Source organism: Eurypyga helias, unplaced genomic scaffold, assembly GCF_000690775.1.
Source record: "Eurypyga helias isolate BGI_N326 unplaced genomic scaffold, ASM69077v1 scaffold6789, whole genome shotgun sequence".
Taxonomy (NCBI): domain Eukaryota; kingdom Metazoa; phylum Chordata; class Aves; order Eurypygiformes; family Eurypygidae; genus Eurypyga; species Eurypyga helias.
Window position 1 is genome coordinate 7,988 of NW_010273854.1, and position 18,158 is coordinate 26,145.

At 42.3% G+C, this 18,158-nt stretch overlaps 1 protein-coding gene across 1 annotated transcript in view; it reads right to left on the minus strand.

The window, feature by feature from the left end:
* STYK1 (serine/threonine/tyrosine kinase 1) overlaps positions 1-18,158 on the minus strand; it is a gene marked incomplete at its 3' end in the record, with an annotated part of 25,805 nt that overhangs the window by 6,332 nt on the left and 1,315 nt on the right. The window contains exons 3-9 of the mRNA XM_010159623.1: positions 17,002-17,230; positions 16,540-16,721; positions 14,404-14,487; positions 13,947-14,155; positions 13,671-13,711; positions 13,298-13,394; positions 12,382-12,591 (exon numbers count right to left, since the gene is read on the minus strand). Of these exons, the coding sequence (XP_010157925.1) occupies positions 12,382-12,591; positions 13,298-13,394; positions 13,671-13,711; positions 13,947-14,155; positions 14,404-14,487; positions 16,540-16,721; positions 17,002-17,230 (1,052 nt within the window). The remainder of the gene's footprint in view (positions 1-12,381; positions 12,592-13,297; positions 13,395-13,670; positions 13,712-13,946; positions 14,156-14,403; positions 14,488-16,539; positions 16,722-17,001; positions 17,231-18,158) is intronic.

Genomic DNA, 18,158 nt, shown 5'->3' on the forward strand with positions numbered 1-18,158 from the left:
GGGTCGCAGCCCATGTGCTGGCTGTGCAAGTGCAGTTTCCAGCAAGCTCCAAGCTGCACATGATGGTGAGTAGGAGGCCCTGGGTCTGGGAAGGGGTATCAGGTGGGCAGAGGGTCTGTGATGGTATCTCGGGGGTTGCTGGAAGTGTGAGGTGGCTGTGAGTTAAGTGCGTGAGTTTGTAAGTTTGCTTGCTAGCGAGCACTGAGGTGGATGCACTGGTGAGTTGGGCACCTGTGTGGTGGATAAGAGGGGCTGTGATCTCGGCAGGGGTGTCAGATGGAGAGGTGCTGTGCTGGCACTCATGCGTTGATGATATTAAATATGCTGTCATCTGTAACCACATTATGTGGTTCAATTCTTTTACAGACACAAGGCATTGGCTGGTTGGTTTCTTGTGGTGTCCCTTCCCTGTTCAGGATTGCATCTGCATTGCTCCCAAGGCAGTGTTGTGGGTGTGCATTGGGGCAAGGGACAGAAGGAGACATGGAGAAATGATGAGAAGTGGCATCATAATAAATAATAAATACAAATATATTGAGACAACTTTTCCAACTCCTTTCCAACCCAAACCATTCTATGATTCTGTGAAAAAGCCTCAAGTTGTACCAGGTGAGGTTTAGATTGGATATGAGGAAAAATTTCTTCACCAAAGGGATTGTCAAGCATTGGAACAGACTGCCCAGGGAAGTGGTTGAGTCACCATCCCACAGGGGGTGTTTAAAAGACCTGTAGACATGGTGCTGAGGGACATGCTTTAGTGGTGGGCTTGGCAGTGCTAGGTTAACTCGATGATCTCAAGGGTCTTTGCAAACCTAAATGATTCTATGTTTCTACGACTCTATGATTCTCTGATTCTAACTATATACAGAACATCAGTAACAAAGCAAACTTACCAATAACGTAACAGCAAATATACTTATGACAGGTTACTTATATGTAAGGGTACGTTCATAATATTACCAGTATGTGCTCATCAAACTGATCCATGAAGTGGGAGGCCAAATCCATCCCACAAGTGGAACCACATCAAGCCAACTCCAGAACTGGACCCCGAAGTGGGACCAATAAAATAACAGTGAGAGGCTCACTGCAATGATGATCCACATCACAGAGTTGGGAGTCAGCCAGGGATGGCCCAGTAATTTGTCTAGGAGATCTCATAGAAAAGTTCATGTAGCGAGTTCAACTTCCTTAGGAAAAGGAAAACTATGTGCAGCTCAAGAAGTTTGCAGAGACAGAGGATCCATTTTAGGCCAAAATAAGTAATTTTGCTATCACAGAGACATAAATGGGTATAGGACATCATCACCTGGAGCAGCCAATAGAGGCAGCAAATTTCTATGTTTCACTTGGGGCAGCCAATAGATTATGATCTTCTCTCCAACAAATATTTATTTTTCCAGACTTTTCTCCTGTTCTTGCAGCTAGAACAGCCGATGGCAGTTACCGATTCTTACTTTCTCAGGTTGTTTTCCACTTTTTTCCAGACTATTTTTCACCTTTCCAGATAATAACTTGCTGGTACAGCCCTTGGCTTTGCTCTTACCGATGGTATCTCAGGCTGTCTCCGATATCTAGGTACCCAGCTTCACTTCAAAGATGCCAGCTACACTTCTCAAGGATAATTCTGGTTCCCAGGTCTCGTTCCAGCCTGGCAGGCATTGTCTCTGTTGGTTTTTCAGCAGACATCTCCTTCTGTTTAGTATTCTTCCCCTTATGAACATGTTGCCTTTATGGCTCTTCATATCAAGGGAGAAACTTGCATTTCTGAGAGAAGTCTGAGACTTGCAGTGTGATTTGGTGTAACCTGCTGTAAAGCCTGAAGCTGGTTGTGAAAATTCCCTATGACATTGTTGCAGGATTGTCTCTGTTGTAACAGAACTTGAAAACTAAGGTTTCCCAGGTTCAGAACTGAGCTGGGACAGCAGGAGTGGGAGGGAAACCAATTTCCAGAGTTGTACTCTGCTAGACTGTCTCCTGTGCCAGGTCATCCAACACCTAGATTTCCTTCATTGTTTCTTAAACATTAGGTTTAGATTAAACACCTGAACCCAGATGTGGTTGCCCTCACCACAATAATGTGGTTTTATATATAAGTAGGAATGAAAAAACCTGGTTAGTGTTTGGTTTGCATTTCTTGTCTTGCATGCAGTGTGTGCCTCAGGCTGGGCAAAAACCAACATGGGTATTAAGCATCACACAGGAACCTCTCTTGGCAGTTTGCAACTTACAAAACACTGAAGTGTAACACAGTGAATAAACATGGTCCTGACCACGACTGTTGTTCTCCACCTTGCTTGCCTGCTGCCTTCAAGCCTCAGCTTATTTTGACATGTTGTTACCAATTCCAAATCGTGCAGAGAAGCTTCTGTAAAACTGTAATACTCAAGTTTTTAACATCTGCATATTGCATAAATCATGATGATCTGCAAGGAATTTGCAGACTTCTCAAGGCTGCATGTACCTGTATGTGATGGAGAAACAGCTGGTCATGATGAATTTTCAAAATGTGCCCATCACTCAGCTGCAAGCAGAAGCCATGTAAATACCAGTCTTGATGGATGAAGTTCTGTGTCTGTCGTCCCATGATTTTCTGTTCACCATTTTAGGATTTTCTTTCTCTCACTTCGTTTTTGATGTTAAAACGTTTTTTGCAGTAACCACGAGCACTCTCTGCCTATCATTAAAGTGAACATTAGGATTTTGAGTACGTCTGTCCACAGAAAGACACAAATGGGAATACCATATATTCTTGCCTCGTTGAAAAGCATACCTTTGATAGCATGGCCAAAACTCCAAGTCCTAAGTGAACCAAAGCAACCCTCTCATTATTTCATCCCTTACATTTTCCTAGACCTGTTCTCTGGAGAAGAAAACAGAAGATAAGATTGAAGGTCAGAGATGGTCACCTGGTGCAGCAAGAAGACTACATCCCTGGTCAGCATACTTAGGGACATGCACCACAGTTACACTGCAGGTAGGAGATAACGGCAGGACTATCAGCCTGCTGCTGTCAGGTACAAGACAAACACTGAGCAATCCCACTTCCAACAAAACCAAAACAACAGATGTCTAGAGGCCACACACTGACCATCTGGAGTAGCTCAGCATGCGTGCTCACATTGTGCCAGTCTGAACAACAAGCCTGGACAGGAGGCAATCACCAGGCGTCATGATGCCCTCGTTTTCACAAACAGTGCCTCATTTCAGGGCCCATCTTTGGCCAAAGTGACACCAGCCATGGCTGGAAAGATAAATTTGGTGCTGTTTACATCATCCATAACCACCATTCAGACCTGCTTCCAGTGTGCCTGTGCTCCAGCAATCCTGCCTGGCACCATCGCCAGGAACCCCAGTTACAGGTCAGGATTCCAGTGAAGGCAAGTGCTTTGGCCAATGTGAGGTAACTTGGCAGCTTTACCTCTGGAGTGAAAGCAGGCTCTGGTACCAGCAACAAGATAATCTACATTGGAATTAGTGTGGTGCCTGGCAAAGAATAAACTGTCATATAGGGGATTATTTTTCTAATTTAATTTCTTGTTGGTTCCCAGACTTCCTCAGAACACAGCTCTTTCAAATGCTTTTGTCCTTACCTTTCCCACGTAAAGCAGCTCACTGAGTAATCGTTGTACTGTAGCCACTTAACTTCGGATGAGCCCTGAGTCAGAAGGCACATACAGCTCCTCTCACTGAAGAGGTAGTTATCATGTTTGCATTCAGCAGTTCCTGCAAACAAAAGTTGATTTAATTGATATGGATCACACTAGCACCTCACCCTAGTCTGAACACTCCTGAAGGAGTTAGTCATATCATAGCAAACATTGCCCTGAAGACAAAATATTCTAACACGCACTAGCACAGACGAAGCAGCCAGTTGTTAACAACTAAGAACCTAGAGAGTGCATTTTCCATATAACATCCTTGTTTGAGATTACCATGAAGAACAATTCCAGTGCAGGTGCTGGTCAACAATCTCAAACCAGGCAACTGTGCTCAAAATCACTGATTTTTGAACAAATTCTACATAGCCTTAGCTTTATTACTCTACCACACTGGTAGGCTCTTCCAGGTCCTGTTCTGACATATTAAATTCTCCCTGCGCACTGCACTGAAGTGCTCTAGATGTCATTCCAGGACGGAATGTATCTTCCAGAGCAAACATGCATTGTGTTATTAATGAAGAAATAGGGGAAGAATGTCTGCAGTGACTGACAGAAAGCAGGAAGAAAGGCACAGCATGGGTCTCATGACAGGGCTTGGTCTTCTGCTGTCAACGTCAACAGCATGTGAATAACAAGCTTCCTGGTAAGCACATCCAGCACCTTCTGAAGGTACTGGATGTAGGCAAGAATGGCAGCACAGTAGCTTCTTCCCCTGCCATGAATAGCTCATCAATTTCTGTAATCCTACCTCTTCACTTCCTCTTTAACGGTTCTTTGGCTCTTAAACCCTGGATGCTGGCATCTTTACTTCTACCAAAAACTGCTCCAAGAAGAAAAACTTCAAATTTAGTCCGGACAGAAATCATTCCTTGACCACTCAGCACCAATTTAAACTCTGATCTAAACAGGATTATAATATTTCATAACATGCCTTGTTGGTGGTGTTGCAGCTTGAGCCTAGCACAATTAAACACTGCTTCCTCACACTACAGGTCTGCTCTAAGTTTTCCAGTCAGAAGTGGTTACTATAAGTGAAGCAGAGGGTAAAGAAGGTAAGGACAGGGTGAAGCAAGTTGGTTTGGTTGTAAAAGACTTTTGTGTTTACCAAGTTAATCCATACATGACAAAAAGACAAGTTGCCTATTTACCTTTTTAAAAAAAAAAAAACCAAAAAAACACAAAACAACTTTGAGATGGAAATTCAACCTCAAGGTTGAACAGAGATATTTGGAAAGGAGTGATTTCTGTGAATGCAGCGTACTGGGGGATAAAGCAGACCGTGCTTATAGGCAGCATTTGTGAAGCTGGCCAAGGGCCAAGAACCTGGAGAAACAAGGGGCTGTACATCTGTGCACAGGCTGGGACACTCCCCATGCATGCTTCCATGTCTAATGAGGTAGCAGCTGCAAAATACCATGGTAGAGGCATTTTCAATACACAGAAAGAAATCTCTATCACAGAACATCTCAAAAGCATCCAGCACTGCTACATAAAACAGCAGCAGGGAAGAAGAGATTTCAGCTTAAAAAACAGCCAGCTACTCACCTGCCAGTGAAGGCTAAGCCACCCCACTCACACTCCATGATCTGCAGCGTCACATGTTCTTTTCTTAGCCCAGAAACAACTCCAGAACAAACTTTAAATCTGTGCCCCTAACACGAATTGGAAAAAAAGCCATGCTGGGTAAGAAACATTTATCAGTCCCAAGAGGGAAGTAAGAAGGAAGATCTGTGAGTTGTGCGAGTCTTGGGCCAGCTGGAGCCCAGAAATAGTTGCTGCAGCTTTAAAAGAAACTGTAAGGGATGCAGGATCTACAGATACATGTCTTCCTTACTATGATCCAAGACTTTAAAACCGTGTTACCCTATTTGATATGGTATTTCACATGCCAATTGCATCCATGTCGAGTTGGCTCTAGAAGTACAGAAGCACACAGAAGAAAACACTGGTTGTGCTTTCCACACTGCATTTCAACTGCTATTGACCGGCTGCTCCCCTACAGCTCAACAACAGGGCAGGGAACCCACAAACCAACAACCACTGAACTCAGTTTTAAAGAGGCTCTAAAACCATCTAGATTTCAGTACGATTTTCCAAACAGTTCTTCACAACTGAAGCGTACCCCATCACTTACTGCCAGGCAGGCTACGTCAGATGCCGTTCCACCCTTGGACCATCAAGAGTGGACAGTCGGCTCGGGGCTTTCCGGCGAGGGGTCCCGCGGGGTCTCTGTTGGGACGTCGTGGTGTGTGCTTAGTGCAGAAGGAGCGTCTTTTGCTACGCAGATTGATCTAGGAGTCGGGGTGTGAAAGGGTTTTTTTCCTCTCCCTGCTCTCGGCTCTCGGGCTGATTGAGGGTGTTTTTCTCCGGTTTGTTTTTTCTCCTTTCTCGGGGTTTTTGGATTTATTTTTCCGCCTTGCCCGTGTACGGAAAATCACGCTCCCAGAAGTTAGTGTTCACAAAGGAGACAGTGGAGTCCTGTAAAAAAATAATAAAACTTTATTCGAATAAAGGGAGAGTCCACAAGACATATTCCTGGGGGGTCCCTCGGCCTACAGGGGGACACAGCCCCCTTTTATCCTACTTCTCCCGATCGCAAGAGACCCTCCTCATTTCCCCACGGGCTGAGGTGCTCTGAGTGTACAGACTGCCCATCCGCCTGAGACTTTCAAGACAAAATGTTCTTTTGACATAATCAAGATATTCATGTTATTTAGATATTCCAGATATTCAGGTGGTTTAACATATTCAAGGGATCATGTAATTTAAATATTCCTTCTTAAGACTGAGTTCACATAGGCTTCTTTCGTCCCTTGTCTTGAGCCTGGGTTTACACAGGCTTCTTTTGTGAAGACACAAAACTGGTGTTCCTCTCACCTGGAACCCTGGCTGTATCTGCGCACGGGTGGTGAGATCCTGTATCATTTGTTCTGGTTTTGTGTTCTTTTAATTACTGATTAGCAACAGCATTGTTAGTAACTCCATAAGTTTCATTTATATAATTAAATAGTTCTTATCTCAACTTCTGCGAGCCTCCCTTGTTTTCCTCTGACCCTTCCTCACTGGGAGTGGAGGGGTGGAATGGTAGAGCAACTGGTGGTGCTTAATTGCCAGACAGGGCTAAACCACGATAATCACTTGGCCTGAAAAAACAGGCATTTGTTGTCAGTCCCCAGTGATTTAATGTTACCTGGCATAAGTCCAGTCATGGACTAGACTAGGTGTGTTTCCTGGTTGTTTTTGCTTTCTGGGTATGTTTTGTACATAAGGCATAGTCAAAAGTCCTTGGATTACTGGCAAGCTATATGAAATCCATCTATTTTGCTGGGTATTGAATAACCTCATTCCATTCCCCAGGCTTGCTCATGCCAGGCAAAATAAGAAAGAGTTACTGTATTTTCGTGTGTGATGTTAAATCAAGAGTGGTTTTGATATAGTGCTCAAGCCACTGTTGCTGAAAGTCAATGACGGCAGCTCAGGCTAGCTTGCTACATATGCATAGGAGATTCTTGGGAATGAGTTCTGCAGAAGAGAACTGCAAGAAAAAGAGGAATGAAAATAAAATTCCAAGGGCAAAATTGGGATTATCAGAAATACCCAGAGGGAAAGACAGCATCCTGAACAGACATAATTTCCACAGGAATTTGAGATAAAAATATTATAATCCTTAACAATTTACAGTAAGAAAACCAAGATAGCATTCATTAACATTCGGAAAAAAAATTGCTGGATAGCAAGTGCTAAGCCACAAAAGAGTCAGATGTTTTCATGAACATCACCAAACCAGCAGTTTAAAGTTTGTCATATGGGTTATCAGTTTCACATACCTACCAGTCGCCCAAAGAGTTGCTTAGAAAAGAGCTTCACCAAATCAGTATGTATGTAGGATAACCCAGAAAGAGAAGTAGGAGTATCTCAATTCTTATAGCAGTTCAAAAGTGGCAGGCTTCCTCTGAAAGTTGACAGCGTATTACAAGACAGCACAGGTCCTACTGTTACCTGAAATGTATGAATCAGCTACATGTGGAGTTGGTTTAGTTGTACGCAGATTTGCAGTTGCAACTAAACAAAACCAGATGTACAGTAAAGTCCGTCTCTTGCATCACAGCATTAATTCTTAATTTTAAGGAAGTCCACCTCACAGGGCAGATGTGGCCAGACCAGTCAGTCCTGCCATACAAACAGCTGCAGCAACTGTAGGGAGACAAGGCAGACGCTGCAGCCTGTGGGATAGGTCTGGCCTTTGTCACATTGCTGCCTGTTTCTCATGTCAGAAATGATCCTCTATGAACCTGTGTGAAGTAAAAGCACCCGTAACCCTGTAACAAGGATTTTTTTTGTCATCTATTTGGTCTGACATCTAAGAAACTTCCCCTGCCTTAGTGAGAGCGACCACTGCAGTGAAGCATGGCTGGTCCTTAGGCTGCCACCGCAGAGCACCTCTGACAGCAAGGGCTGCCCCAGCGAAGACAAATACAGCACAACACGTGCGGGGTGATGGCAGCAGCAGAAAGTAAACAAGATCGAGAATGCTGGTGAAGAGTTGGAAAACCACTCTCAAGGTGAATGAGCTTGTAACTTCTGAATTACAGCTGCAACATGCTTTGGGTGGAGCTATGCTGACATGGGAGCAGAAGAGCAACACCTCTCATGTAAAACACAAAGCTACAGGAGTAAAACACACCTTGCGGAAGTGGATGACACTGAGAACTGCTTAAAAGCAAGGCAAGAGGAAAGCTCCAGGCCACCTCCTCCTTTTGTCATAGGTATAAAGACACATAAAAGCATTCTATAAATATGAGACTAACTAATGTGAAAAAAATAGCACTTTTATGTATCTTGGATGGTTTGGGGAGGGTTGGGGCTTTTTTCTAATTGTCACTATTTCTTGATAATGCAGTACCTGCTATAAATAAAACCACAAGCTGCAGGTGGTAGCCTAAACAGATGCATTCTCACATCCTCATGATGAAACCACAACCCTCAAAAAAGGCAATTCTGTGACCACAGAAGAGCAGGCAAGAGCACTGCAGTATCTCTATTCCGTTGTGTTTAAAATGGGGATCCCTTGCTATGTGCCCACTGTAGAACAAAAACAAACAAACAAAAAAAAAATTATGGAGGCCGAGAGGGTTCAAAAAGACTCTTAAAAAGCTAATGGCTCGTCATGGTTTCAGGAAATCCCAAGCATGGTAAAGCCAAACCACACCATGAAAATTTAGGATCTGTGCATCCTGTCTGCTGTCACTTTTTGGACCATAACCTTTCTTCTCTCTTTGCCTGCACTGGACAGAACTTCCTCATCCTTAGGAGAGCTGTTGGTGCTAATTCAGTCTCTCACTGAAAAGATGACCTAATGGCTGAAGAAGGCAGGTAGCAGAGATAAGCCTTTATCTGTAATGAAAGACATACTGCATCTACATTTGAGAAGGACAGTGAAACAACCCAGTTTGCGTGTGTCTGGTCCTGTATAAGCAGGTACATTGAATGCTGGTCAAATAAAGACTCAGATGCATACGATTTACCAACCTGCTCCTTCCTTGTCCTGTCAGAAGCAAGGCCAGGCAAATTCACTCTCAAGCGAGCAGTAGAGTGAGGCAAGACAGCCCTTGTTGACCCTAATACTGCCTCTCAGCAGACCTAATCTGCTCAGGCACAGGGTCTCACTGTCATGACTTCAAAAATACAGGAGACAGCAATGTCTTGGAGAAGAACCAAGCTGTCTTGGTTCTCTGCTTTTGTTCCAGATAGAGGAAATCTCCCACATTCCAGAACAGAGTTACACCCCAAGCCTTGGGTGTCACCTTGCAGAAAGTAGTAGGCTGGTTTCAAGGAAACAGTAAACGCATGCTTTCTGTGATGGCAAATGGTCAGAAATGTTGCAAATAGAGAGGCAAAGTCCAGGTGCTAAGTCCATCCCCTGAGTTCTGCAGGACTTGTAGCTCCTTTGCTTCACACAAAGTCAGCAGTGACCGACTGAACTATGCAGATGGCCCTGCCATCTTGGAGTAAATTTCAACATAATAATTAAAAGTCAACATTTTTCATGGGAACAAGTTATTCCAATTAAACAAATAAAATAAAATCTCTCACTGAAAATCCACACTTCTCCACAAAACAATTGAAAAATTTTCACCAAGCCTTCAGTGGTTTCCCTAAGGAGGAATCCATGCATGAGTCTATACTGATCCTAAAGATTTAGACCCATGCATGAACACCGACTGCCATGTGGAAAAGATTTCTATGTAGACTACTTTATTTAGCATGAAGTGTAGTTAAACTAGGTGTCATGGTTTAACCTCGGTTGGCAATCAAGTACCACGCAGCTGCTCGCTCACCTTCCCCCTCCTCCAGTGGACTCAGAGGAAAAGACAAGGAAGCTCATGGATTGAGATAAGAACAATTTAATAATCAAATATAAATTAATATTGTAGTGATACTAACAATACTACTACTACTAAGTAATTAAAATGATAGAAAATAAAACAAATTATAAAATTGCTCCCCACCTGCCGACCAATACACAGCCAGGTCCTGAGTAGCGAGAGCCTGAGAGTCAGAGCCCAAGAGTGATGGCAGCAGAGTCCATGCGAGCCCCATGAGTGACAGCACAACCAAGAAAGCCAACCAACACACCAACTCACTAACAAATGAGCAAGCTATCAAGCTAATAAACAAGTGAACTAACAAGTGAGCAAGCAAAGGAGCTATGGCCCCCTGGCCCACTCCCCACTTACGTACTGAGCATGATGCGCAACGGAAGTAAGTGATCCTTTGGTCAGTCTGGGTCAGCTGTCTGAACTGTGTCATCCCCCCCCCATTGCTTGTAGCAAGACAGTTGGGAACACAGTATCAGAAGCTGGGAAAGACCCTGAATTTGGTGCAAGCACTCCCCAGCACCTGCTAACAAACACCTTATCAGTGCTCTTCTCAGGGCAAACCCAAAACAGAGCCTCATACCAGCTACTGTGAAGAAAATTAATGCTGTCCTGACTAAAACCAACACACTAAGGTAACCACATGTATAATTCCTTTTATGCCACTATAAAACTTAATATAATTTAGATTCAGTCACTTTCAAACCTATGTAAGGTAACCTGGGGAAAAGGCAGTCAAACCAGAATAAGGATGCTCGCATTGAGAATCAAGCCATTTTATTGAAAGGAAATTAACCAAAGACCTTATCATATAGCAGGAAAATGTCTTTCTGTGGGCAAATTCACAAGCAGGGACTTGGCACATATTTGCTCTCAGATGAAACTAAAGCAGATCTTTTGTTAGAGGCTGTGAGGTGCTCAGTATACTGAATTCCCATGGATTCTCTTGATCAGAGCTTTGATAACAGAAACAAAATACGAGGATTCATGTAAACCAGAACGTTGCTTTCCATGATGTAACAAGATAGGGAGCTTTGAGAACAGTGATGCACTTGTCACATTTACCTCTCTGTTTAACAAAGCTCCCTATGAGCCACTGTGCTTTTGTCATCAGGTCTGCAGCAGCACTTTGGTTGCTTTTCACGGTTCTGAGATTGTATTATCTGAAACACACCCACCTTTCACTGGCAAGACCTTTGAGAATATCCCATTCTTGGGTGGGAGGTATGAACCAAGCAAATGTCTTTTTAATGAATGGTTTATTCACCAAAAAGGATCAGCTGACTGGTACCTGTGAATTTGGCTTCAATTTACCAGGGAGCTTTGAACCTGTTTTCAAGTGAGGGCTGTTACTATACGCAACTGTTTTTGCATTTTGAAAAGAAGGTGTTTCAATTCTTCAAGACAGATTTACACCAACAAGTGGTTAAGGACATTAAAGTCAGAAAGCTAACTAAGCACTCTCTCATGGAGTGCGCAGTGTTCAGGTATACAGTGGCAATGTGTGTGCTCTGTGAACTAACATTATTTTTATTTCTGGATCGAAACCTAGTTTCTTATAAAGCCTACCTGATATAGGAAAAACAACTATTCCATTCATGTTATTTTGAATTTAAAAGAGACAAGTTCTTAACATTGTCCTTGGAAGAAGACCAAAACATTGACTGAAAATGGAATATAAGCTCCTTTTTGCAGCTATATGTTTGATATCTAAAGTGATGGCTGAAGACTTCCTTTAGGGTAAATATTTCCCTTTAAAAGAGCCGTCATTTAGCTTTTTTTGTTTCTTTTTTCAGTTTTGCATTCTATATGGCTAACACACATGATTTTGGCCTTTTAGGATTCGCTGCAGGCCTGCAACTTGTTCTGAAATTATCAGGGATTCAGCTACATGAAAGACTGAAACCTAGTGAATCCAACTGACTGCAGTTAGCCTTCTGTGGGTCGTTATGCCCTTCAACTTCGAACACATACAAGGGTCATGCTGGTTAGAGAGATACTGAGTGAACACTGAATCCACTCTTCACACAGAACAGTAAAAATATTCCTTTAATGTGTATTGCTTATTTTTTTGCAAGAACCTTTATTGCTCAAGGTGCCAAAATAATTAGAGAACTAAACATTAAGGTGCTGTCAACTCAGAAACCACAAACAGTAGAAGGCAGATAGAAAATTTGTTTCACAGACATATTTTGCTTATTTTGAAATTAAAGAAAAATATTCACAACTTCAAGATATATGTAACGTGTTTAAAAACCAAAGGGATCCTTCCCAGCATACACACCTCATCCTGGGCTTGCAAAGTGTCTAGAAAGGGCAAACTCAAGAGGCTTCTTCTTTACCGACACATAAGTATCGTGTCTTCAGTCACCAGACTCTGTACATCAACACCAGCAACGTTAGCATAGAGCTCAGGCACCACTGGCTCAGGCACCTGCAGCACTGCACGGTCATTGCTGCTCTTCATAGCTGCTTGTAGGGACCGGATCAGGCCTGATGGAGAAGGTCGGTTCATTGCATTCCACTGCCAGCAGGACTTCATGATGCTGTACCTGTAAGATGAAGAAGTAGGGAGGTGCTGGGAATGAGAAGCAGCAACATAAAGTTTTACTACAGTCAAGTAATTTAATATTTGAAATGTCTAGAGACCTCCTCTTTCTTTGCTTCATATAATGTTCTTTAATTGACCCTTTGATGTTTACAATCATATAATAATGTGTGGGGACAAAGGTGTGCAGTTGTTTGCCAGGATGTCAACTGCAGGGGAAAAGGGAAAAAAGATTGTTTGGTATTCCCTTTTGAAACAGCAACTGGGATTCCTTATGGATGGAAAAAACTCTGAATATTAAAAAAAACCCATGTCTTCACAAAAGGAAATACAATACCTTAGATATTCCCCATGGATGCTTTGTTCATTTCGGGGAGAATCCCACAACTTAGAAGAGAAGGATTACCCCAGAACAGTCCTTCACCTTGCAGGGAAGCAATGCAGCAACAAAGTGCAAGGGCAGACAAGGAAACAGAAACAAGAACAACTTTCAAAAGCAGAAAAGAGAGGTTTTGGCATTCAAGGTTGCATGCAACAAAATCCAGTAAGGAAATGTGGCAGACATATGAGAACAAGTCTCCTCAGCTAAGAGGTTACTGTTTTGTACAGTCTAGACTTAGAGCTCTTCTGTACAATCTGGTTTTGTATGTCTGATTTTCATTTAGCTCTGCAGATCTCAAGTTCAAATGTCCATAAAGCAGATGGCTTACATGGCTGGCTGGCAGCTTGAGGGCTGCTTCATAATGTTCTGTCTCTGCAGGTACAATAAGATGTCAGAAGGTGGCACCTCAGGATATGGTGGAGCACCTGGAAAGGCAAAAGGAATCCAACACTAGAAAAACTGTAAGGTAATGGTTGCAGATAGCAACTTCTCTATAAGACTGCCTGCCTTCCCTACCAAAATCCATTTTTTTCCTACCACAATTCACACTGACAGGAAGTCTAAAATGAATTGTCGAAACTTTGCAAGTTGGAAAAACCAGGATGCTTATTTAAATGGCCCAATTTTTCATTCTGAAATGTAAGGTCTTGTTAATTTTCTGTTTCTTTACATACATTTTTATTATCATTAAATCTTCTTACCTAATGTAATCATTTCATACAGTAGAATTCCAAAAGACCATCTGCAAGAAAAGAAAAAAAAAAGCCATGTTAAGTTTCCATTCTAGTTAGCTTAAATACATACAAACAACTATGCATGGCCTGGAGAAATGAGAAGAGAAGGTATGAGACATAAACTGGAGCACTGTGCTGAGACTAGATATGCCTTAATGTTCAGAACATGAAATAATACATAAAGGAGCGAAAGAGCCAGGCACAACAGACAGATGAACTTCTAGGCCAAAAATTAAATCATACATGTCTGCCTTGATGCTGGGGGGTTTCTTCAGGAGGCGCTCTGGTGCCTGCCACTTGACTGGCACAGTCTGTGTGACTGAGTTGGTACCATATGTGTGAGTTTCATAGGCCAGACCCAAACCACAGAGTTTAGCAGTGAAGTTGCGCTGAAGGAGGACATTCCTGGCAGCAATGTCGCCATGGAACAACTTCTTCTGTTCAAGGTAAGCCTGGAAAGTTGGAAAAGAAAGAGACCATGTTAATTTTAAAAGGAATTTTAATTGATAGAAACTTAGTTTGTGCCTATCATCCATGCTGCAGAATAGAGGTGTATGCTCACCAAAACAATGCAAGCATATTTGGCTCAGTTTACAAAGCACATTGTCAGTGCTTAGGCCAAGGAGACATAGGCCACCATGCAGACTTGTGTTACAAACAAGCAATAAAATAAAAATGCAGAGAATGTGGGCAGACTTACCAGAGCTGCTGCAACTTGCTGTCCAACTTCATACACTTGCCTCTCAGTGAGGTCATAGGGGATACCATCCATTGTCATTACATCCTAGGGACAAAAGACCAGACCTTGGATCAAACAAACGTCATAGTTGTAGCGTACCAGGGAATGTCTCCTTCTAATCTAATAAAACGAATACTTGCTAATCTTATGTTTCCCCCGTTAATTTCACAATTGGTCACAAATTGACTGAAATGTAAGGGTATATGGATGGGTGATGCTGATGGATGGATGGATGGGTGGGTGGGTGGGGGGATGGATGGATGGATGGATGGATGGATGGATGGATGGATGGATGGATGGATGGATGGATGGATGGATGGTGTGCTGAGTAAGACAAATACACTAGAGACAACTGGTGGGTAAACTGAAGGGTGGACAAGAGATTAATAGGTTACACAGAAATGGGCAGAATGACAGTGGAGAATAACAATTCATAGAGATGAATGAAAGATAAATTAGAATGATGAGTAGAAAAGCACATTTATACCATACAAATGGTTATCTGGTTTGAGACCAGCAGTCCATCTCTCTTACTACCCTGCCTGTAACAGTAACCCTAGGTGGATATCTAGATGAGAGAAAGAGAATAAGGTAAGCACACAATGAGGTGATTATGGTTTCAGCATGTTCAGTAACCTCTGAAATTTTGTCTTCCATGAATGTATTCACTCTTGTCTTGAACCAACGTAAAAGTTGCAATATCCACAGCAGTCAGTGGCAAGGAATTCCATTAGCCAGCTCCCATGAAGAAGCACCTCTGTTTGTTTGCTTTGAACATGGCACCTACTAGCTTTATTTGCTACCACCTCATGCTTCTGCTGATCAAGACAGAAAGCAGTCTCTCTGTATTTAGCATTCCAGATAGAGGAGATTGATGGATTTATACACTGGCATGACAGAGTTTTGTTTCTATGCCTTATCTTAATAATGCCTAACATTTGATTTCTTTTTTGGCTTGAGTTAATATTTTCATTGGACTGTATATTTTCATATAGTCATAGATTCATTTAGGTTGGAAAAGACCTTTAAGATCATCAAGTCCAACCCTTAAGCTAACCCTTAAGCTAACACTGCCAAGGTCGCCACTAAACCATGTCCCTGAGCACCATGTCTACACATCTTTTAAATATCCCCAGGGATGGTGACTCCACCACTTCCCTGGGCAGCCAGTTCCAGTGCTTGATAACCCTTTCAGTGAAGAAATTCTTCCTAATATCTAATCTAAACCTCCCTTGGTGCAACTTGAGGCTGTTTCCTCTTGTCCTATCACTTGTTACTTGGGAAAATAAAACAGCACCCACCTCACTACAATCTCCTTTCAGGGAGCTGTAGAGGGTGATCAGGTCTCCCCTCATCCTCCTTCAGGCTAAACAACCCCAGTTCCCTCAGCCACTCATATGATCAGTCCTATGATTTCACTCCTCATCAGCAAGGGGCAGACTTGAGACCATCACTACATTTTTAACTATGCTGAATTTCATCTGTTCTTTTTATTGTCCAGTCTCTCAATCTTGGAGGATCATTCTTCAATTCCTCAAGGTCAGCCCTTGCCTGTACTGGCTCGTATAATTGGAAATCTTCATCACCTCACTGTCATTCCCTTTTCTGGGTTATTGATACATGCAACAAACCTAGGTCATGGGTGACCTCCACGTACCATGGGTACAAGTAGCAACCTTTCACTTTTAAGCTCTGTTTCCTGTCATTTAATTAATTAGTTGCCATTCAGTTACGTCCCCGGTATCGTAACTGCTCTGTTTTCTTAAAAGCATTCAGAGTGGGTCATTATTTGAAACTTTTTAAAAAATCAGGTAGCTGTATCAACTCTCACTCCAATGGTTTGCAAAATAAGACTTTGTTTTATAGACGTAGGTCAACCTCTCCAAACTCTATAATATTAATCAGGATGTCCACCAATTCTATCCCAGCTTAGACTTGTGTAGAACTTCTTAGGGGAATCGAAATAGTTTAGACTGATATAAATAGATGCATGGAGAGATTAAAACAATCATCTATGAGTAATGGACAATGATTTATGAATAGACATGTACCTAAGAAATTTAAGATGATATTCCATCATCCCTTCTTTTGACTCACCTTCCGACATGTCCACAGAAATGTCAACAGGTCACCAAGAGGCGCATCTTCCATGATCATATAAAGTGGGAGCTGGTCTACACAGCATCCAACCATTTCAACCAGATTCTCATGACGGCCAAGATTTTGATGGAATTTAATCGTTCCCAGGAAATCCTTTACTTCCTGGAGACTATCCGGGTCTGAAAGAACAACAACAACAACAAACCCCACTCAAACCAAAACCAAACAACAAACAAAAAAACTCGAATGGAGACAGGAAAACACCAAGTATCTTTTAAAATCAACATGAACAGCAACTTTCTTTACTCCTGCCAAGATGCTCCTACCAAAACACCACTCTGACTAGCTAACATCATACTGAACACAGCTTGTTCTTGCCCAGTAATGACCGCGAAGTTCTGCCTAGTATCATGTCTTTGACAGACGTGTACTAAAAGGGATCCTGGCTATGTGCCTTACCTTGTAAGGCTTTCAGTACTACAGTCTTAGTCTTCCCAGGGCTCCCAGTTTCCAGTTGTGCTCTGTAGATGCTCCTATAGTGGCCACATTTTATCAGCTGCAAGGTGCCTGGTGAAATTTTCTCTCGCGGTATCTCCACTTCTTTCAGACTCGAGGATGCAGAATTTAGCAGGCTCTCCACAGACATCTCACTCATCTGGATATAACGGTTCTCTGTAGAGCTGGATTCCTGAAAAAAAGACAAAAACAAATACACATGATGCACAAAACTAGATAGATGAAGTCTTGTGGTAGGCGGCAGTGCCCGTCCTTCTACCCTCGATTATTGCTCCATACTGTTTTGGGAATCAGGACAAAGTAAGGAACTATTATTGTACCTGACTTGACACAATGGCCATTGGAGAAGTGAAGGAATTTATCTCCCACTTTATTTGATGAAAAGGCAGAACAAGTCTGGAGATCTCTACTGCATTAAACTATGTAAACTTTCTTGATAAGACGCATTTGTACTTGATTCACATGCACTGAAGTAAGGACTATTTTCTTTTATCACTAGCTACCAGTTGTTACGAAAGTGACATGCACAGGGTGTTCTCACAAAAGCCTTATCTTTGTTCTCAATTATTTCCTTTTATATAGGCTGAAGAGGCTTTTTCCTCTACCAAAACAAAAACAAACAAATCCATTCAAAACTAGTTTTTAATTTCCACAACAGCAAGATGTGTTTGTGGTACCAACAAATCTTTCCACACCCCTCACCAGTCCCTCTTCTATTTCTTGTTCTCCCCATAGAAATTAAATTTCTTAGATGACAGTACAGAAAATGGATTAACTAGGTGTGATCTGTATCAAAACAACTGTCATTCATAACTACCCCAGGGAAACTCCTTGCAGTAGCATCTAGAAGGCTGTTGCACACTTTGCAGCTCTCAAGTGATGTTACCACAGTATGTTGCTTTAGGTTTTCTCAGATCCATCTACACTACAGTTTCCTCTACTACTACTGCAAGTGGGGTAAGTCAGGGTTCCCAGTTTTTCTAACACTCACTCACTGGATTGCTGAATACCACTCAGGCTCTTCATAAATGCCATTGCCTAACAGCTCAAGCAATGGGGAAATGGAATTGACTTCTGGAAACTGAAACCATCACTCTTTC